General features: G+C 47.5%; 2 protein-coding genes across 2 annotated transcripts in view; one reads left to right on the top strand and one right to left on the bottom strand.

The window, feature by feature from the left end:
- LOC146356565 (uncharacterized) overlaps positions 1 to 21356 on the bottom strand; it is a 227624-nt gene that overhangs the window by 82477 nt on the left and 123791 nt on the right. The window contains 1 exon segment of the mRNA XM_084830189.1: positions 5288 to 5301. Coding sequence (XP_084686315.1) covers positions 5288 to 5301 — 14 coding nt within the window.
- On the top strand, positions 6400 to 14613 carry LOC146356568 (vomeronasal type-2 receptor 26-like). The gene is made up of 5 exons (XM_084841109.1): positions 6400 to 6543; positions 6937 to 7031; positions 7146 to 7437; positions 13321 to 13447; positions 13700 to 14613. Exons 1-5 carry the CDS (start codon positions 6400 to 6402, stop codon positions 14611 to 14613), a joined length of 1572 nt encoding a protein of 523 aa, XP_084697235.1.

Below are 21356 nucleotides of genomic sequence, written 5' to 3'. Positions count from 1 at the left end.
CGCCCAATTGCCAAAGCTCTCTGGTTCACAAAAATTAAAACCAAAGAGCACATAATAAAACAATATAAAATATTGTTGTTGTTCAGTCGTTCAGTCGTGTCCGACTCTTCGTGACCCCATGGACCATAGCAAGCCAGGCCTTCCTGTCCTGCGCTCTCTCCCGGAGCGTGCTCAAGTTCATATTCATTGCATCGGTGATGCTATCTAGCCATCTCATCCTCTGTCGTCCCCTTCTCCTTTTGCCTTCAGTCTTTCCCAGCATCACGGTCTTTTCCAGAGAGTTTTCTCTTCACTTTCTGCCTCTTCACTTTCTGCCATTAGGGTGGTATCGTCTGCATATCGGAGGTTGTTGATAATTCTCCCGGCAATCTTAATTCCGACCTGTGATTCATCCATCCCAGCATTTCTCATGATGTACTCTGCATATAAGTTAAATAAGCAGGGTGACAATATGCAGCCTTGTCGTACTCCTTTCCCAATTTTGAACCACGCGGTTGTTCCATGTCTGGTTCTTACTGTTGCTTCTTGACCCTCGTACAGGTTTCTCAAGAGACAGGTAAGGGGTCTGGTACTCCCATCACTTTCAGAATTTGCCACAGTTTGTTGTGATCCACACAATCAAAGGCTTTAGCGTAGTCAATGAAGCAGAAATAGACATTTTTCTGGAATTCTCTTGCTTTCTCCATGATCCAGCGAACGTTGGCGATTTGATCTCTAGTTCCTCTGCCTCTTCGAAACCCCGCTTGTACTTCCGGTAGTTCTCGGTTCGCATACTGCTGAAGCCTAGCTTGTAGTATTTTGAGCATCACCTTGCTGTCATGTGAAATGAGCGCAATTGTGTGATAGTTTGAACACTCCTTGGGGTTGCCCTTCTTTGGAACTGGAATGTAAACTGACCTTTTGCAGTCTTGTGGCCATTGCTTAGTTTTCCAAATTTGTTGGCATATTGACTGCAGCACTTTAACAGCATCATCTTTTAGGATCTTAAATAGCTCAGCTGGAATACTGTCATCTCTGCTAGCTTTGTTGTTAGTAATGCTTCCTAAGGCCCACTTGACTTCACTCTCGAGGATGTCCGGCTCAAGTTCAGTGGCCGCACTATCATGGCTATCAGGGACATTCAGATCTTTCCTGTATAGTTCTTCTGTGTATTCTTTCCACCTCTTCTGAATCTCATCTGCTTCTGTTAGGTCCCTGCCTTCTTTGTCCTTTATCATGCCCGTCTTTGCACAAAACGTTCCCTTGAGATCTCCAATTTTCTTGAAGAGATCTCTAGTCTTTCCCATTCTGTTGTTTTCCTCGATTTCCTTGCATTGTTCATTTAAGAAGGCCTTCTTGTCTCTCCTTGCTATTCTCTGGAACTCTGCATTCAGTTGGATAGATCTTCCCCTTTCTCCCTTGCTTTTCGCTTCCCTTCTTTCTTCAGCGACTTGTAAAGCCTCATCAGACAGCCACTTGACTTTCTTGCATTTCTTTTTCTTTGGGATGGATTTCCTTGCTGCCTCCTGAACAATGTTACGGACCTCTATCCATAGTTCCTCAGGCACTCTTCTATCAGGTCTAATCCCTGAAATCTATTCCTCACCTCCACTGTATATTCATCAGGGATATGATTTAGGTCATACCTGAATGGTTTAGTGGTTTTCCCTACGTTCCTCAATTTAAGCTGAAATTTTGCAACAAGAAGTTCATGATCTGAGCCACAGTCAGCTCCAGATCTTGTTTTTACTGACTGTATAGAGCTTCTCCATCTTTGGCTGCAAAGGACATAATCAATCTGATTTCGATATTGACCATCTGGTGATGTCCATGTGTAGTCGCCTCTTGTGCTGTTGGAAAAGAGTGTTTGCTATGATCAGCGTGTTCTCCTGGCAAAACTCTATTAGCCTTTGTCCTGTTTCATTTTGTGCACCAAGGCCATGCCTTCCTGTTATCCCAGTGATTTCTTGACTTCCTCCTTTAGCATTCCAATCCCCTATGATGAAGAGGACATCTTTTTTTGGTGTTAGTTCTAGAAGGTGTTGTAGGTCTTCATAGAACCGATCAACCTCAGCTTCTTCGGCATCAGTGGTTGGGGCATAGACTTGATGTTGAATGGTTTGCCTTGGATTCGTACTGAGATCATTCTATCGTTTTTAAGATTATACCCCAGTACTGCTTTTCCCACCCTTTTGTTGACTATGAGTGCAACTCCATTTCTTCTAAGGGATTCTTGCCCACAGTAGTAGATATAATGGCCACCTGAATTAAATTCGCCCATGCCTGTCCATTTTAGTTCGCTGATTCCCAAGATGTCGATGTTCAATCTTGCCATCTCATGTTTGACCACCTCTAGCTTACCTTGATTCATTGATCTGACATTCTAGGTTCCTAAACAATATTGTTCTTTACAGCATCCAATTTTCTTTTCACCACCAGACACATCCACAGCTGAGTGTCCTTTCGGCTTTGGCCCAGCCGCTTCACTCTTTCTGGCGCTACTTGGAAATACCCTCTGCTCTTCCCCAGTAGTATATTGGACACCTTCCGACCTGAGGGGCTCATCTTCCAGTGTCATATCTTTTAGGCTTGTGATACGTTCCATGGGGTTTTCTTGGCAAGGATACTAGAGTGGGTTGCCATTTCCTTCTCCAGTGGACCACATTTTGTCAGAACTCTCTGCCATGACCTGTCCATCTTGGGTGGCCCTGCACGGCATAGCTTATGGCTTCACTGAGTTACGCAAGCCCCTTTGCCACAACAAGGCAGTGATCCATGAAGGGGAATATAAAATATATAACACATTAAAACCACAGTATAACAGTACCACCAGAATATAACCAGAATAAATCCTAGCAGCAACGCAGGGATTTAAAACACAGATTCAAAACAGCAAAGCTAAAAGTCTAGAAAGCTGAAAAGGTAAAATGCCTGGGAAAATAAAAAGGTCTTCACCTGGCACCAGAAGGAATACAATGTAGTTGCCAGGTGAACCTCACTAAGGAGCTCATTCCACAGTCAGGGTGCCATGGCAGAAAAGGCCCTCCTCTTAGTAGCCACCCACCTCACTTCCTTTGGCAGGGTCTGATGGAGAAGGGCTGCTGAGGATCATCTTAAGGTCTGAGCAGGCACATCTGGGAGGAGGTGATCTTTCAGATAACCTGGCCCCAAGCCGTTTTGGGCTTTGGATGTTAATACCAGCACTCTGAATCGGGCCTGGTGTAATATGAGCTCGCTGGCCAGTTCCTGTTAACTATCTTGCTGCCCTGTTTTGGACCAGCTGAAGTTTCCGGACCATTGTCAAAGGCAGCCCCACGTATAATGTATTGCAGTAATCCAGACGAGAAGTGATCAGAGCATGGATAACCGTAGCTAGACTACAAGGGCATAGTTGGTATACCAGCCTAAGCTGATAAAAAGTGCTCCGTGCCACTGAGTTCACCTGCACCTCAAGTGACAGTTCTGGATCCAAGAGCACCCCCAAACCACGAACATGATCCTCTAGGGGAGTGCAACCCCCTCCAGAAGAGGTTGAATATCACCTAGCCGGGCAGACAAACCACCCACTAACAGTACCTCCTTCTTGTCTCTATGGAGCTTCAGTTTATTGGCCTTCATCCAGTCCATTACCATGCCCAGGCCCTGATTCAGAACACCACTGCCTCACCTGGGTTTGATGAGAAGGAGAGGTAGAGCTGGGTGTCATCTGGGTTAAAGAAAGACTTAACCCTCTTGACCGCTCCTATCAGCTTCCTTTTCACCAGTTTGCTCATTTTAGAGAAGTTTCCCCTTTGGAAGTCAAATGTGACTGCGTTGGACTTTGCTGGCAATTTTCCATTTAAATATATATCAAACCTAATAGCACCGTGGTCACTGTTTACAACTGGTTCATCAACACTCACAGCTTGTAACAGGTCCTGGGTGGTACCATTTAGAATTAAATCCAGGGTTGTCTCCCCTCTGGTCAGTTCCATGACCAACTCTTCTAGGGCACGGTCATCTAGGGCATCAAGAAGTTTAACCTCTTTGTCATGACTGGAACATGCATTTATTCAGTCAATGTGGGGGTGATTAAAGTCACCCATTACTGCAACACTTCCTCCTTTGGAGGCCCCCCTGATTTCGTTTTCCATGTCAAGGTCACCCTGAGCATTCTGGTCTAGGGGACGATAGCATGTTCCTAGCACTAAATTAGTTTTAGAGCCTGGTATTGTCAGCCACAATGCTTCTGTGGAAGAGCCTATCCCTTTTTGGTGTTCTAGTCTGCTCAGCACAGTACCCTCTTTGACGGACAGAGCACGGTAGATGCCATATCATTTGGTGCAATACGGTTTATTACACTGGCATGATGATGATAAACATCTTTTGTGAGACAGAAGATCAGAAGTAGCCAGAGAAGTGGCGGATGGTACCTGCTGACCTTTTGCCTGACTGACAGAATGCTGGAGGGAGGATAGGAAAATAAAGTTTTGATGTAAGACGTACTCAGAAGCGAGTCCGTTCCCTCTGGAAAAGAAGTGGTGTCAGGCTGGAACTACAGCTGCTATACACTATAATGCTATGCAGGAGTCACCTCCCGTCCCCTCTTTTCTTACTTAAATGTACACTGGATTTTGTTTGATGGGACTTATGGCACAAACCTATCGATGGATAAGAAGCCCCCAGACTCGGAGGTGTCCTCCATTGTAGGGTGGAAGAAGCAGCAGAGGTGATCTCTGCCTCCCAGCCCTCTCCACCTGCAGGTTTTTCTAGATGGGCTTTTTAGCTAGTAGAGTGAAGGGTCTTCAGAGGGGGAGGGGAGGAGGCTGATAAAGTCCCTCCCCAAAGACTCCTGAGCAAAGACCCCCTCCTATGAATTTCCCCAGTCACAACCCTCAGGAAAAAAAAAGTTTTACACCTACATTGGTTACTCCAACCAATGCAACCATCCTCTAACTTACTCTGATAAGTTACTCGAGAAAGAACGAAAAATAGACCCCTCAACACAGGTGTGCGCTTTCCTTTACACACAGGTGTGCTCTTAGCTGATGGGGAAAATCAGTAACACCACTCCTACAGCTCTAGTTTCTCTAGCAACTTTCCACTTGAGCCACCGAGACCTGTCCATGTCTTCCGTGGTCTGAAGGATGTATCTGGCCAAACTCAGAGGGCTTCTGCTTTGGATTTCGGGTCCATCTCTTGAGCCTAAACTTGTGGTGTCTAATCTAGGAAGAAACAGGTTTCTGCTGCTGCTAGGAATCTGTGCAGGTGTCCAGGGAGGAAACTCTTTCCTTCATCACATCTGCGACAGTTATTCCTTGCTTTGTACTGTTTGGATAGAGTCTGCAGGGAGGTCAAAGGCAGAAATGGACAGAGAGAGGAGGGGGAAATAAATATGAGCCCCCACTGTTCATGTATGGTTGGTCTTGTTGGGAATATTGCAACCTCATCTGCAGTTTACAGGAAGGGGGCTATGTTGCAGTTTGTTAATGCATGGGGATTTTGAACACAGCTAGCCTTAGGATCTCTATAGCCTACAGTGTGGCTTTCTACTCCTCCCCTTTCCCCCACCCTCTCTCTAGCTCTCTCTGACCCGTCACCATTGCTGGGAGCAAATGGCTTGCTCCCTCACTCCTGCCTGTGTAAAAGAACACAAAATGGACCGAAGAAACTTTCTTGAAATGCCACACTGTGCCTGTGTTTGTATGTCCAAGAATACTTGTGAGTAAAGCTGTTTTCCTTCTTCACTAAGGAAGATGTGGTCTCCTTTTTTTAGCCTTTGTGTTCATGTTGGGCTGGTAAATGCTCATTCTGTGTTGCTCTTTGGTTTATCTCTCCTAGCTGCCTTTCTTACAGAAGGCAGCAGTGCCAAATAATCCCATCAGCGTCATGGTAGACATCTCTTTTAATATGTACCTTCTCTTGATGACTATCATTAATACTTAGGGATGGTGTGGGTGTATAGTTGGGGCTTGAAGCCTTGTGAGAAGTTGCTAGCTTGGCCCCTGATGCCTAAGAACATAAGAAGAGCCATGCTGGATCAGACCAAGGGTCCAACTAGCTGTTGACCAGGAACCTTCAAGCAGGACATGACATAAAAGCACCCTCCCACCCACGTCCCCCAGCAACTGGTGTACATAGGCATACTGCCTCTGATACTGGAGGTAGCATGGAGCAATCAGGCCTAGAAGCCATTGATAGCCTTCTCCTCCTGGGATTTGTCCAACCCCCTTTTAAAGCCATCCAAATTGGTGGACAGCACTATGTCTTGTGGTAGCCAGCTCCATAGTTTAACTATGCACTGTGGAAAGAAGGACTTCCTTTTACCTGTCCAAATCTCCCACCAATCATCCTCATGGGATGACCCCAGGTTCTAGTATTATGAGAGAGGCCAGTCTGCAGCCCCCAGTGCTTGCTGGGAGGGAGCTTTGGCAAATGGAAATGCTAGTTGCCAATTCAGAGCTGAACATAACCAAGCAATCTCCAATCAGTGACAGTGGTGGAGACGGGAGGGAGCCTGAAGAACTGGAGAAAAGCGGCTGTGTTTCAGATGCAGAGATCTTCCTGGGGGAGTTGCGTAGGGATGTGAGAATCCACCCCCATCCGGGTTCTCTGGACAAACACCCACCCAGCCCCTGCTCCCCTCCCCATTCCCTCCACCGTGATTGACATGTTTTTAAAACACAAGGTGATTGGAAGTCTATATGCACATAGACTTGTATGCAAACGCACTGTGGATCACCCAGGCAAGAGGAGGGGGAGGAGGCATGAGGCTGAGAGGAATAGCTCTTTGCTTTCAGTGTTTTTGTGGGGGGGGGGATCAAATTTCAGCTGCACCTAGCACAAAAAAGTACATGGCCAAAATGCCTGACATTTGGCGGGTGGGATCCCCTCCATGGGGGCAGAAAGCCCCCCCATGTTTTTTTATTTATCGTGAAAACTGAAAATGTTATTGTCATTAGTGTTTTCCCATGCAAGTCAATGAGAAAATGCCCAATCCGAGTGATCCGGATATTCGAATCTCGCTTTGATGCGAGTCAAAGTGGAGGGGGTCCGAATCGGTCCCAGACAAAGTGGGGCTGATTCAGAGGGTCCGAAGCAGCATCCGAACCAAAGTGGGAATTTGATATGTGTTTTTTTTTAAATTAAATTGAGGGTCACAATGTGACACATGTATATTGCTACAGAAGAACAGACACAATTCACTTCGATGACCTGGCTTTCTTGTTTGCCATCCATGAGATCAACCAAAATCCCAAGATCTTACCCAACACCAGCCTGGGCTACAACTTCTATGAGAACTATTACAATGCAAGGATCACGTATGACGCAATGCTAGACATGCTGTCTCCTGGGCAGAAGAATATTCCCAACTACAGCTGTGGAAGACAGAATGACCCGTTGGCTGTTGTAGAAGGTGCTGATTCTGAAATCTCCATCCAGATTTCAACCACGTTGGACAACTACAAAATCCCACAGGTAGGAACAGAGGGCATGCCATGTAACAGCATTTTGCTTTATAAGGCCTTAAGCTGTCTTCAGAGGGGTTGGGGAGCTGATGGCTGTGTCTAGCTTTACATCACCTTTGAGCAACTTTCCAATAGCACAAGTCATTAATGACACTGGAGAGAGGTTCATGCAGCTACTGACACCTTTTCTCACCAGGAAGTTTAGAAGAGAATGCAGGATGTGGAGGACATAGACAGGATTCCCCGCCCTCCCTCATAATATTTGAATGCAGTGGAGTCACTCAATGAAACTGAATAGTGGGATATTCAGTACAGATAAAGGGGTATAGCCAAAGATCAATCCATCCATCCATCCATCCATCCATCAATCAATCACCCATTTCATTTGTAATTTGTAAACTGCGTTACAAACACACACACACACACACACACACACAGAGAAAGAGAGAGAGTACACATACATATTAAAGAAAAGCCCAAACTGTATTATAGCAAGCAGATAATAACAACAAAACAAACAATTACTCTCTTTTATTCCTCACTAGGTCAGTTATGGCTTTGCCTCCCGTGATGTTAAGGATAAAACCCAATTCCCTTTTTTCCACCGGGTGGTTCCAAAATATGAAGACCTGTACAAGGGGATTGTCAAACTGCTCCTGTATTTCAGATGGACCTGGATCGGTCTCTTTGCTCCAGACAACGAAAATGGAGAAATGTTCATGAGGATGATGACACCGGCGCTCACCAGGCATGGTGTCTGTGTGGCGATTTCAGAAACTATCCCTGAACTGAGGGAATATAAATTGGACATTCCCCTTATCTCTGTTCCCACATGGAGACAAGTCAAGGTGTTTGTTTACTATGGAGACACACGTACTTTGTCTGGCGGAATATTCCTTGTAAAACAAATTCTTGAACTATGGGTAAAACCCACAGGAGGAAAAGTCTGGATGACAACAGCTTTGTGGGACATCAACTCAGTGTTGTCTAAGCCTTGGTTACATCTTCAGCACAGCCATTGGTTCTTTTCCTTCTCAATCCACACAAACAGGCCAAAATATGTCAGTACTGATCTGCATCACATTGATACTTACATGGAAAAAGCATTTCGTTGTCTCTATTCAAAATACAGGTTGTCAGTGAAAGGGAGGCATAGATGTGAACAGAAAGAGAAATTGCCCCTGGCTGTGCTCGAACAAACTCTGTCTCAGGACAACTACAATGCTTACAACAGTGTCCAGATGGTGGCACGAGCCTTACAAGCAGCCTACTCTTCCAGATCCAAGCATATGATGATGGTGGGAAGAGAAAGTTTGGAACTTCCAAGGGTACTGTCATGGCAGGTATTTGCTTTTCCATCCCAGATGTCTCTACTGAACAATACAGAATTCCTCAATGATGAAATCAGGATTTGCGGAACCAGACTCTGAGAAGATTTCAGGCATCGTGGTCTGGGAAATCTTGATGCAATCCCAGTTCCTAACACTCCTTGTGCAGAAGACAGCCAGTTAGGCTCCACTCTCTGATGGCCAGTAGCTTCGTCCATCTCTCCTTCCCCTCCTCATTGCCTCATTTGGCACTCAATAAGCATAGCCTACATGATGTAGGCAGTTGTGGGGGCGGGGTGACCAATCAACCCTTAAAGCTGCAAATTGGGAACCAATCCATCAATAAATTCATCCAATTTAGCACGTTTATTAAAGTAAAGAAGAAGAAAAAATGGGTGGTGGGGGAAACAATGTAGTGAGACCATTTCATGTGGGGGCACAGCCAATGAGTGCACAATCAGTCAGAAGGGACAGTCAGAAGGGACAGTCTTTACATTGCTCTTGTGCCCTGATTTGCCTTGCCCTCAAAGGCAGAATCTGATTGGTTTAGATTGCAGCTACTCAAAAGTAAAAATGGCTGACGGGGCTGCAGCACTTCTCTTGGCCAGCAGGGTTGGCTAAGAAGAAAAGCCCCCATTGTGTGCTCACCTTCAAAGGATCTGTTAGGGACTTAGGGTCTCTCCCAGGCCATGGATCCCTGGAGCTTCACCTTGTGGTCTTCCCATGGCAGCACCACTGCTACTAACTTCCCAAATTGTCTTCAGGGTGCAAAAATTGATCTCTCCATTTTAGAACCTTTGCCTCAAGGTTAAGTGTGGGAGGCAAAACACAGCATCATAGAATAGTAGGGTTGGAAGGGGCCTACAAGGCCACTGAGTCCAACCCCCTTCTCAATGCAGGAATCCAAGTCAGAGCATCCCTGACAGATGGCTGTCCAGCCTCATCTTGAATGCCTCCAGTGTGGGAGAGCCCACCACCTCCCTGGGTCATTGGTTCCATTGTTGTATTGCTGTAACAGGACGTTTTTCCTGATGTTCAGCCGGAATCTGGCTTCCTGTAACTCCTTCACACAGTGCATATTCACACTACGGAATTCGCTACCATAAGACGTAGTGATGGCCACCCATTTGGATGGCTTTCAAAGGGGGTTAGACAAATTCCTGGAGGAGAGGGCTATCAATGGCTACTAGTCCGAATGGCTATATGGTGCCTCCAGTAGCAGAGGCGGTAAGCCTGTGTGCACCAGTTCCTGGGGAACCTGGGCAGGAGGGTACTGGAGTGCCCATGTCCTGCTTGTGGGTCTCCCATGGGCAGCTGGTTGGCCACTGTGTGAACAGAATGCTGGACGAGATGGACCCTTGGTCTGATCCAGCAGGGCTCTTCTTAGTTTTGTATGTTTTTAGGGAACCTTCTGCACAGCTCCTTTTCCAACTCCCCTGGGAGAAACACGATACGATGCAGTTTCTGGGGTAGATTTTCACCACAGATAGCACCTGCTTGGGGGTGCTCCAGGCAACAGCAGTGCATTTTGCAATCCATCCTGTGAATATAGACACCTCTACCAAATCAGGCCCCAAACCCCGAAATTACTGCCTGCAAGGGCAACATGGATTGGTGGGAGCAAGTTTACTTCTCCCCAAATTAACTAATAGCTTGGACGTGAGCCTTTCCCTAAATGCCAAAGCAAAAAGAAGGGACTCAGGAATGGACTTAAGGTGTGTGTTTTTCTTTAATGTATTGGAACCAAAATTATACATCCATTCTCGTTTTAGATGAGTTCTGGTCTGGAATTAAGAGACACTTGATTTCAAAATGGAGAGTGCTGAGATAACCAACAATGTTTCTCATCTTCTCTGTCTTTCCAGCTCCACTCTTTTCTGAGAAATTTTGGGTTTTCCAATACTTCAGTGGATGGAGTGTATCTGGATGGGGACAGGGAGCTGACAGCCAACTTTGATATTTTCCTGAACTGGGTGGTGCCGCCCCATGCCTCCATAGTTAAAACGAGAATTGGGAGTATAGAAAGACGGGCATCCGCAGACCATGAGTTCCACCTTGATGAGGATCCTGCTGTGTGGCATAACTATGTGAGGAAACCCAGGTCTTCCAGTTTTATACCTATTAGGACAGGGGTCCCGCACTTGAGGGCACCAATGTACCTGCAGGGAACTTCAAGGATGTCCTCACAGATCTTCACTCCTTGCCCCCTTCAAACATTCATTTTTAATTTTAAAAGTTGAAAAACAATAGGGTGCCAGATGGTTCTTGTTTCTATTGAACCTGCCACTGATCCGCTGTTCAGCAGGAATGAGGAGAAGGAAAGAGTTGCTTCCTGGCCCTCCTCAAGCTTCTTCCACCACCCAGACTTTTCCCTTTGGACCTTTAGCACCATTCCCAGCCTCTAGTCTGCTCTTTCTCTCCATCCAGTCCCTTTCTTTGCTCTTTCTGTCCCATCCACCCCTTTGCCTTGCTCTTTCTCTTTCCCTCCCAAGGTCCACCCTTGCTCTTTCTCTCATTGTTTTATCTTGCTGTTTCCTCCCACTTCCAGCCTCTAGTCTTGCTATTTCTCTCCCCAGCCTCTTCATGTCACTGTTTCTCCTTTTCTTAGGCTCCAGCCTTGCTATTTCTCTCCTCCACAATGTTGTTTCTTCCCCCTCCTAGTCTCTAGACTCAGTCTCTCCCCTCTGTCCCTTGCCTTGCTCTTTTCTCCTACCTTCTAGCCCCTGGCTTTTCTTTTTCTCTCTGTTCACCTCTTTACTTCGGTGTATCTCCCCCTCTGACTCTCTAGCTTAATTGTTTCTCTCTCCTGTACCCCATTGCCTTTCTGTTTCTCCACCCAAGCTTCAACCCTCACTATTTCTTTTCTGCACCACATTTCCTCACTCTTTCTTGTCCTCTGAGCCTCTAGTCTTGCTCTTTCTCCAGCTGTTTCCTCCTCGCTCACTGTCCCTAGCTTTCCACTTTCTCTCCAAGTTCCCCATTCATCTCACGATTTTTTCCACCTCCCAGCCCTTTGACTTGCTCTTTTTCTCTCCCTTCCCAGCTCTTTCTCTCATTCTTTACACACACACACACACACACACAGAGAGAGAGAGAGAGAGAGAGAGAGAGAGAGCACCTTCCTAAGTGGGGATTCTGATGGCAGAGAAGGAGGTTGGAATGCCTGGTGAGGAACTGAGAGGTTGAGCTTTGCACTGGGGTAGGAAAAATGTTTTCTTTCTGTTTGGGGCTGCGGTATTTTCCTTTCCTTTGAGGCTGGAGAAAGGTGTGTGTGTGTGTGTGTGTGTGTGTGTAAGATGAGTAGAGTGATGCTCTCTAGGCCTATTCAGAAGTAATTCCCACCAAATTCCACATATGCCTGCCCAGAATTTCAACCTTAACTAGGTATTTGGATGTGCATCTGTGGGTCAAATGTGTGGGGAGGCTTGGGAGTCCAGACCCTTCCTCTGCCTGTATTCAATTTCTTTGGAGAATTAGTATTCTTTTGACTAGCCAGGCCCCCATATCAGCTTTGATGTGACTAGCTACATCCTCTGCAATAGCCATTTCTACACCAGTTGATGGGGAACATGGGGGGGGCTGTTGTACTCATGTCCTGCTTGAGGGTTTCCCGTGGGCAGCTGGTTGGCCACTGTGTGAACAGAATGTTGGACTTGATGGTCCCTTGGTGTGATCCAATAGGGCTCTTCATATGTTCTTATGTTCATTTCTTGGTGGAACAGAGGAGTTTCTCAAATTCCAAAATGTGCCCACAAGTCCAAATAGATTGGAGACCACTGCTTTAAGAAGGGGTCCATTTTGAGCTTGAATGGGCAAGCTGAATGGGGATCATGGGAGTTGGAATCCAACAACTCTGCAGGCCATTAGATGGGAAAGCTGGCTTCTGCTGAATTCAACAAATAATCAGTCTAGGCCAGTACTGTCTAACCCAGCAGTGTTGAACCTCAGGCCGATGAGGCCACGCTGCCCCACTTGGGGTCCCAGTCCAGCCCTCCATCACTCTCGAGAGAACAGTGCTCCCTTCCCCTGGCCACAACCCCTTTCCTTCAACTGCCAGTTCTTTGGTGGTCCCCAGCTTTTCCTTATTTTCCACCATTTCCCCTTGATCATTTTAGTTGCCCTTTTCTGCACCTTTTCCAGCTTTGCATTATGGAGACCAGAACTCTTCATGGCATTCCAAGTGTGGTTGTAGCACAGATTTGTACAAGGGGGGTATGATCTTGGCAATGTATGTACAATTCATTTCCTAATTCTGCCTAACATGGAGTTTGCCTTTGTTACAGCAACTGCACACTGGGCCAACATTTGCTTCAAGCTCTCCACCAATACCGCAAAATCCCATTCCTACTCAGTAACTGCTGGCTCACATCCCATCAGTTTGGAGTTTTGGCCCCAGTATGCATTCCTTTACCCAAGCAGAGATTGAACTGCATTTGCTCTTTTGACGACCATTTCCCCCAGTGCGGGCAGATCTTTCTGGAGCACGTTGCAATTCTGTTTGCTTTGACCCAATGCCAGAGCTGCCAGATACACCACTAACACTTTCCCCTTGACATTCTGGGTAGACCTTGCCTCCTTCGAGATGCACCCGAAGCTGCTCCCCTGGGTATGCCAAGGCGATTCAGGAAGGGAAGCCCATTTGCTGCTATGCTTGTGCCCCGTGTACAGAAGGGACCATCTCCACTGAGGAAGGTAGGGGGATTCAGGAGGGAAAGGAAGCCCTCGGGACAGGGCAAAGATCCCTGATCTAAGGTGCCCCCCCTTTTTCGGGGGGGGGGAGGGTTTGAAGAAAAAGTCAAATGCAATTTGTTTCTTAGTGGTGGATAAGAAAAAAAAAAACACCGCAGAACACAGAGAAAAACATTAAAATATTATTTTTGCACTCTTCTTCATCTTCATCTTCTTTGGCTTCTTCATTTTTCTCCTCTTCCTCCTCCTTTTCAGATGCAGACCATTGCACCAGATGTCCAGAAGATCAGCATCCAAACAAGGAACGAGATCAATGCATCCCCAAGGTTGTAACCTTCCTCAACTATGAAGAACATTGGGGAATCATCCTGGCTTCCTTTGCCCTATCCCTGTCCTTAACCACAGGCTTTGTGTTAGGAATCTTCATTAGAAACCTCAAAACTCCCATAGTCAAAGCCAACAACCGGGACCTCTCCTACATTCTCCTCATCTCCCTGCTGCTTTCCTTCTTGTCCTCCTTCCTGTTCATAGGACAGCCGAGGAAAGCAACATGCCTCCTCCGTCAAACAGCCTTCAGCATCATCTTCTCAGTCTCTGTCTCTTCTCTGTTGGCAAAAACCATCACTGTGGTATTGGCCTTCCTGGCCACAAAGCCAGGGAACAAGATGAGGAGATGGCTGGGGAAGAGTTTGGCCAACTCCATTGTCATTTCCTGTTCCAGTGTTCAGGTTGTCATCTGTGCCATCTGGCTGGGGATCTGTCCACCCTTCCCTGACTCTGACATGCACTCGCAGCCTCGAGAGATCATCCTGCAATGTAATGAAGGGTCTGTCACCATGTTTTATAGTGCCCTTGGCTACATGGGCTTCCTGGCTGCCATCTGCTTCACGGTGGCTTTCCTAGCCAGGAAGCTGCCCGGGGCCTTCAATGAAGCCAAGCTGATCACCTTCAGCATGCTGGTCTTTTGCAGTGTCTGGGTGTCCTTTGTGCCCACCTACCTGAGCACCAAGGGGAAATACATGGTAGCCGTGCAGGTCTTCTCTATCTTGGCCTCCAGTGCTGGGTTGCTGGGCTGCATTTTTCTTCCCAAATGCTATATCATGTTATTGAGGCCTGATCTGAATGCAAAGGAACATCTGATGATGAAAACAGAAGAAGGTGGCATCTGAATCTTAAAGTAGGCTTTGAAATGCTGACAAAAAAATCAGGCAAATGTCAGGCTAGAGATGTGAAGGCCTGGAAGCAAAACAAACAATTTGGGGGGAGGATGGAAGAAAGAAATATTGTCCTCTTCCCCCCCCACCTCAGGCATTTTGTCTGATTTTTCATAAACTTGTGGAAAATTAAAATTTTGATTATCATGCATTTTCCTTTAGAATGATGAACTAAAATTTTGAGCCATTTTTAGCTATTTTAAATTGCTTTTAAACTTTGTATGCTGAAGTTTTTTATATCATGTTTTTGTTTTGTAACTTAAACACCTAGTGGGTTTTTGCTATTTGGCAGGGAAGAAATCTAATAAATAAATAAATAAATACTGTATATTTACTGGGTTCAGACATCAGAATAACCCACAATGTGTTCAATAAGTCATGATGGCTTAGTTAACCCATTGTTGGGTATCATGTCCATTGAGAATTTTTAAATCCATTCCATAATGGCTTACTTGGCTGAAAGAAGTCACTCTGATAACCCACAACCTTCAGAAAAGCTTATTTCACCCACTGTAGGTTATCGTGTCATCTGGCACTCCCTGTGGCTCATTCCGGTCCCCTGCAGAATTGTCTGGCAAGAGCAGGCAAAACTGCTTTGGTTGCTCTGCTCCAGCCTGCGGAGCCCTTTTCCAAGGTCTGGCAAGCAGCCCAGGGACAACCGCAGGCCAACAAGCACAGCCCTCCCTGTTACCGCACTGCATTTACAAAATGACAGCTTTCCCAGAGTACAGTGACAGCCTTGTGCTTTCGTGCTACCCCACTACAGCGAAGTTACACAATCACAGGCTTCCCTGATCGCTACTTTGAAACTGTGCAACTTGGCAAAGAGGGGAATAGGGAAGAACGGCTCACTTTTCCATGAAGAAGGCAGTTCTGCAATTCTCCACTACAACATCTGGAGGCATCCCATGAAGGAACCCCACCTGCACAATTTTGCCCCACGCTGTCAGGGAGTTATAGCTCATACCCTTTGTTTCTGTCTTGCATATTGTTGCGTGAAGAAGCAAAATTGTGCTATTATACACTACTGCGTCGGAATTCTGCCCATGAGGGGACCCCAGCTGTGGAATTTCATGCCGCTCCAGCAAACTGTCTAGCAGTCAGAGTTCCCACCCCCTTTTCCCTTTTCTGGCTCCTTCTCTATGAAAAAGCAAAGTCCGGAAGTACTGCTCTGCTATGGTGTGGGAAAGTTGTGTGTCACGCTTTGTCCCAATCCTGAAAAGTTCCAAGGGTTTACAGACTTCATCCCCTTTTTGGCACCTGGGATTTTCACCTTTTAAACCATAGACAGTACTGCAGTCGCTGGTTTCTAGGGATGGGCGAAAGTCCCTTACCTGTCCTCGAAGCTTGCTTCGCGGTGGGGGGGGAGGCGCTTCAGTTCTCCCCCCGAAGTTCATGCGAGGGGGGGGAGGCGCCCCGCCTCACCCGGCCAAAATTCAGGCCGGGGGGGAGGCGCCCCATCCCTCGCCGGCGAAATTCAGGCCGGGTAGAAACACCCCGTCTCCCGGCCGCGAAATAAAAAGTAAAAAAACAAAACAAAACACCCCCATGATAGGCTACGTGACGATTTACGTAGCCTATCATGGCTAGATTTCCAAAGTCATTTGCGTTGCCCTTATTTTCGCCGTAGATTTGCATTGCCCTTATTTTCGTCGTAGTCTACGTAAATCTTTACGTAGACTACAGGGACCAAATAAGGAACACAAATGGCGGCGCCCCATAGGGGCCACCATTTGCGTACGCGCTTTTTTTTTTTCTTCAAAGTCACCCGTGATAGGCTACGTGACGATTTACGTAGCCTGTCATGGCTGACTTTGGAGATCTAGCCGTGATAGGCTATGTTAATCGTTACGTAGCCTATAACGGGGTTTGTGGGTTTTTTTACTTCACTTGTAATGGCGGCGGCAGCAGCCGGTCGCAAGACCGGCTGCTGTCCCCGCCCCTGACGAAAACCTGCCGAACCGCCTCCGGGACCCGCCGCCAGGAGGGACATTCATGAAAGGTAAGTCCCATCCCGAGGGGGGGGCAGGGGGGCGGAAAATTTCACTGCCGATTTTGGGGGGGCGAATGTGTTGGCACTCAGCCCCCCGAAGTTTGGGGGAGAAATTCTCCCCCATCCCTACTGGTTTCAGCTGTCCGACACACTGTGGTAGTGCTAACCCACTCTCTCACCACATCGCACTTGTGCATTTGAACCCATAGATGGTACTGCAGTAGCCCTTTATATATGAAACTGTGATATAGCGACAGAGTGCTTTAGTGATATTCAGAACAGAAGACGCTCTGCCAGCAATGTGTTTGTGTGTGTATGTGCGTGTGTGTGTGTGTGTAGAGATGCGTAATTCCACTTTAGTGTTGAAGTTCTCTTGTGCTTTAGCGATTTGGAGAACAATAAAGGCATCTATGCCAGCAATGGCTATGGGGGGAAATGCACAATTGTGGGTGCGTTGGGTGCCTCCCAACTAGGTGAGTCTGCCTATGAACTTTTGCCCTGATCCTGCAAACCCCCAAGGGCTTATTTGTTTTTGGTTGGGGGTTTTGGTGTTGGTGCACACCGGGTTTTGCTCCTTGTAGCCCCTGCTGCGATGTAATGAATGGGGGGTGTCACGGTTCCTCTGATGACTTGGACCCCCTCAGCAACTCCTTGAAATCTCTTGCCTCCTTACGAGTCCCACCTTCCTTCATTTAAATGTCCCCTTCCCCAAAATGTGGAAGTTAGGCCCAGATGTGGGGTGATTGGCACTTCACCCCACATCTGATTGACTCCCTGGTCTTCGTCTCTCCAGTCTCACACTGGCTCTCTCTCCCTTTTTATCCCATCCTTCCCCAAATGCGGGGAAGGCAGGAGGACTGCAGCGGGACAAAGTTGTAAACCACCCAGAGAGCTTTGGCTCTGAGGAAGTTACAGTCAAAGCCATCTCTGCCTGCAGGCCACCTCTCTTGCTGTCTCTTGGGGGACCTTTCAAGGACACACCCCGACCTTGTGAGTCTGCGGGTGTCAAAAGAAATTGTGAGAATGGGTCAAACAGTTGGAGCAAATTTAGCAGGGCAGATTCCTGACTCTTACATAGATTGGCTGAGCAGTGGCTGTCCACAGAGATGGCAATAGACGGAAAGTTATGAAAGAGGGTCTGCCTTTCCCTCCCCTCTCCTTAAGGAACATGCTAAGTGAGTCTGTGGTGAGAATAACTGAAGCAAGCTACAGTCAGTCGATGTGTGTAAGCATCAGTCTGTGCTAGAACTGTGCCTGTAAAGGAGGCAGAGAGAAGACTTTGCATTTTGCAGGAAATCCTATGGCACCATGGGTTCTCCTAGACATCTGATGGGAATCAGGAATGTGTTGGACTGTTTTCCCTAAACGAGGGGTGCACCAGCTTCCGGCCCCAAGGGCTGCGTTCTGCATCACCTGGGGTCCTGCACCTACTCACACACTTCATTTCTCATGCACACATCCTTCCCCCCTCCCCCCTCCCACACACCTCAGCAGGCAAGGAAGGAGAGGTTTAAACCTCCCCTATATCACACCGGAGGCATTCAAGACGAGGCTGGACAGCCCCCTGTCAGGGATGCTCTGACTTGGATTCCAGGGGGTTGGACTCAATGGACTTACAGGCCCCTTCCAACCCTGCTATTCTATGATTCCATGATTCCATGATTCTATGACTGCTGAGTTACACTGATCTCAGCATGTGTGTGTACATATGAAAACCTCTCCCAATCCTGTTACCAAACAAATATTATTGTTTGCTGCTATAAGCAGCAGGAATAAAGTGATCAGAAAAATCAAGGGAACAGCAGCTTCTTGTGAGCAAAAGTTGGGGTTTCTTGGCAGCCTCCTGGGGAGTGGCAGATGTAACTCTGTTGGAGTGTGAATGCTGCGAACAGCGTATGCTCAGGCTCTATATATGTGTAAATGAAGCTCATATCACACAGTGTCAGGGATGCATATGCAGACTAGGGATGGACGAAAGTCCCTTACCTGATCCCGGAGCTTGCTTTGCGGTGCGGGGGAGGCGCTCCATCCCACCCCCCGAAATTCTGGCCGGGGGGAGGCACCCTGTCCCTCCGGCTGCGAAACCTCCTCTCCTGCCGGGATGCAAATGGTGGCGGCCATAGCCGCCGCCGTTTGCGTCCCTGCAGTCAGACGTGATAGGCTACGTAAATGTTTACGTAGCCTATCACGGCTGACTTTTAAAAAAAAAAAAGCATGTACACAAATGGCGGCGCCCATGGGCGCTGCCATTTGTGTTCCTTATTTTGGCACGTGTAGTCTACGTAAACATTTACGTAGACAATGGCGAAAATAAGGGGAACACTATTTTTTTTCAAAGTCAGCCGTGATAGGCTACGTAAAGATTTACGTAGCCTATCACGGTGTTTTTTAAAAATCTAGCCGTGATAGGCTATGTAAATCTTTACATAGCCTATCCCATTTGTTTGTTTGTTTGTTTGTTTTAGTTGGAAATGGCGGTAGTGGCAGCCGGTCGGAAGACCGGCCGCCGCCGCTGCCGCCGAACTGCCGCCGGAGCCGCCACCGCCAGGGACATTTGAACAAGGTAAGTCCCGTCTGGGGGGGGTGGGGGGGCAGACCGTTTCTCCACCAATTTCGGGGGGCCGAATGCGCTGGCATTCGGCCTCCCTGAGATTCATGGAGAAATTCTCTGATATCCCTAATGTAATGTTCATAATGTTTAGGTGGAACAAATCCAAGCTCTGGTTCTGGTAATACACATCTGAGAAGAATAGTTTGATCATGGCTCCTCAGATGATGTTTCTCTAACAAAGCTCAAGGCAAACTCAACTTTTCCCCTCCTTCTTTGACTGTGGGGTGAGTAGGGATGTCAGAGAGTTTCGCCACGAATCTCGGGGAGGCCAAATGCCAGCGCATTCGGCCCCCCGAAATCGGTGGCGAAACGGTCTGCCCCCCCCAGACGGGACCTAACTTGTTCGAATGTCCCTGGCAGCAGCGGATCCGGCAGCAGTGCGGTGGCGGCGCGGCGGTGGCGGCTGCAGAAGCCGGTCTTCCGACCGGCTGCCGCCGCCGCCATTTCCAGTTAAAAAAACAAACAAACAAAAAAACCTGATAGGCTACGTAAAGATTTATGTAGCCTATCACGGCTAGATTTTTAAAAAACACCGTGATAGGCTACATAAATCTTTACATAGCCTATCATGGCTGATTTAAAAGAAAAGAAAAAACCGCACGTACGCAAATGGCGGAGTCCATGGGCATCGCCATTTGCGTTCCTTATTTTGGCACGTCTTAGTCTACGTAAACATTTACGTAGACTAAGACGGCGAAAATAAGGGGAACGCAAATAGTGTAGACTACGCTATTTGCGTTCCCCTTATTTTCGCCGTCTTAGTCTATGTAAAGGTTTATGTAGACTAAGACGTGCCAAAATAAGGAACGCAAATGGCGGCGCCCATGGGCGCCGCCATTTGCGTACGGGCGGATTTTTCTTTTCTTTTAAATCAGCCGTGATAGGCTACGTAAACACTTATGTAGCCTATCATGGCTGACTGCAGGGACGCAAACGGCAGTGGCTACGGCCGCCGCCATTTGCGGAGCCGGCCAGCCAGGATTCGTGGGGGGGAGGGGGGAGTGCCCCCCTGGCCAGAATTTTGGGGGGAGGGATGGAGCGCATCCCCCCCACTGCGAATGTCACCCTTCGAAAAGTTAAGTGACTTTCGTACATCCCTAAGGGTGAGTTCTGGCAAACATGTTTTCTCCAGCCGTGCACCTGGAGCCACAGAAGGGAGTCCATGAACTTGGGAGAAGTTATCAAAATCATAGTGCTTATTTAGCTCAAGGGACTTTCTCCCTGAGCCTCGTGTGGTGCAGAGTGGTAGGCAACAGTACTGCAACCGAAACTCTCCCCGTGACCTGAGTTCTATCCCAGTGGAAGCCGGGTCTCGGATAGCCGGCTCGGGTCGACTCAGCCTTCCATCCTTCCGAGGTCGGTAAAAGGAGTACCCAGCTTTCTGGGGGAAAGGTAGTCATGACGGGGGAAGGCACTGGCAAACCACCCCGCTATAGTCTGCCATGAAAACGCCAGCGTAAGCGGTGTCCCTCTAGGGGTCAATAATGACCTAGTGCTTGCACAGGAGGAACCTTTCCTTTTCTTGCTTTCTCCCTAAAGGCTGGCCTTGACAGCAGTAGCATAAACATTAGAATCAAGAGCAGGATCAGGTAGCTTATTCTAACAAGGATGAAAGGACTGGTGCACATAAATACCTTGAATACTATTGAGAGTGTCTGCTGAGATTTAGGGCAGGCAGGGACTATGCAGCTGTGTGGTTTCATACCACCCAGCTATTTGTAAAGTCACTGGAGTCTTGGTCACACAAGAAACTTTGGGCTTCTTCTGATCAGCTGCTTATGAAGCTGAGAACTGCACCCACAACCAGCAGGCAGGCCCAGAATGCTGCTCTTTCTGCTGCTTTTGCTTCTGCAGCTGCCCTGTGCAGCATCTAGGATGCAGAAGGCAAAGTGCCCACTGAACCTGATCAGGGACGCTCCAGATGCATTGAATTATTACAAGCCAGGAGACCTCCTCATTGGTGGTGTTATATCTACAACACCCATTTTGTTTGGAGAACTGCATTTCGACAGCCCTCCCCTAATTTTACCCTTTATGTAAGTAATCATTTGGCACTGGATTTAATGCTTTGATACCCAATTTTGATTTTGTACC

The sequence above is a fragment of the Heloderma suspectum genome, chromosome 2 (genome assembly GCF_057233095.1).
Source record: "Heloderma suspectum isolate Gila_16-S chromosome 2, 16-S_ref, whole genome shotgun sequence".
Taxonomy (NCBI): domain Eukaryota; kingdom Metazoa; phylum Chordata; class Lepidosauria; order Squamata; family Helodermatidae; genus Heloderma; species Heloderma suspectum.
The sequence above is the reverse complement of the archived record's forward strand: the minus strand, read 5'-3'. Positions and strand labels throughout refer to the sequence as shown.

What these genes read in the sequence shown, in the direction of transcription:
- LOC146356568 (XM_084841109.1), top strand. Translation starts at nt 6,400, where the DNA reads ATGCTAGTTGCCAATTCAGAGCTGAACATAACCAAGCAATCTCCAATC. An exon ending in TGGGGGAGTTGCGTAGGGAT is followed by an intron (nt 6,544 to 6,936) that starts GTGAGAATCCAC and finishes TTCCCATGCAAG; the next exon opens with TCAATGAGAAAATGCCCAAT. An exon ending in GACCATCTCCACTGAGGAAG is followed by an intron (nt 13,448 to 13,699) that starts GTAGGGGGATTC and finishes CCTCCTTTTCAG; the next exon opens with ATGCAGACCATTGCACCAGA.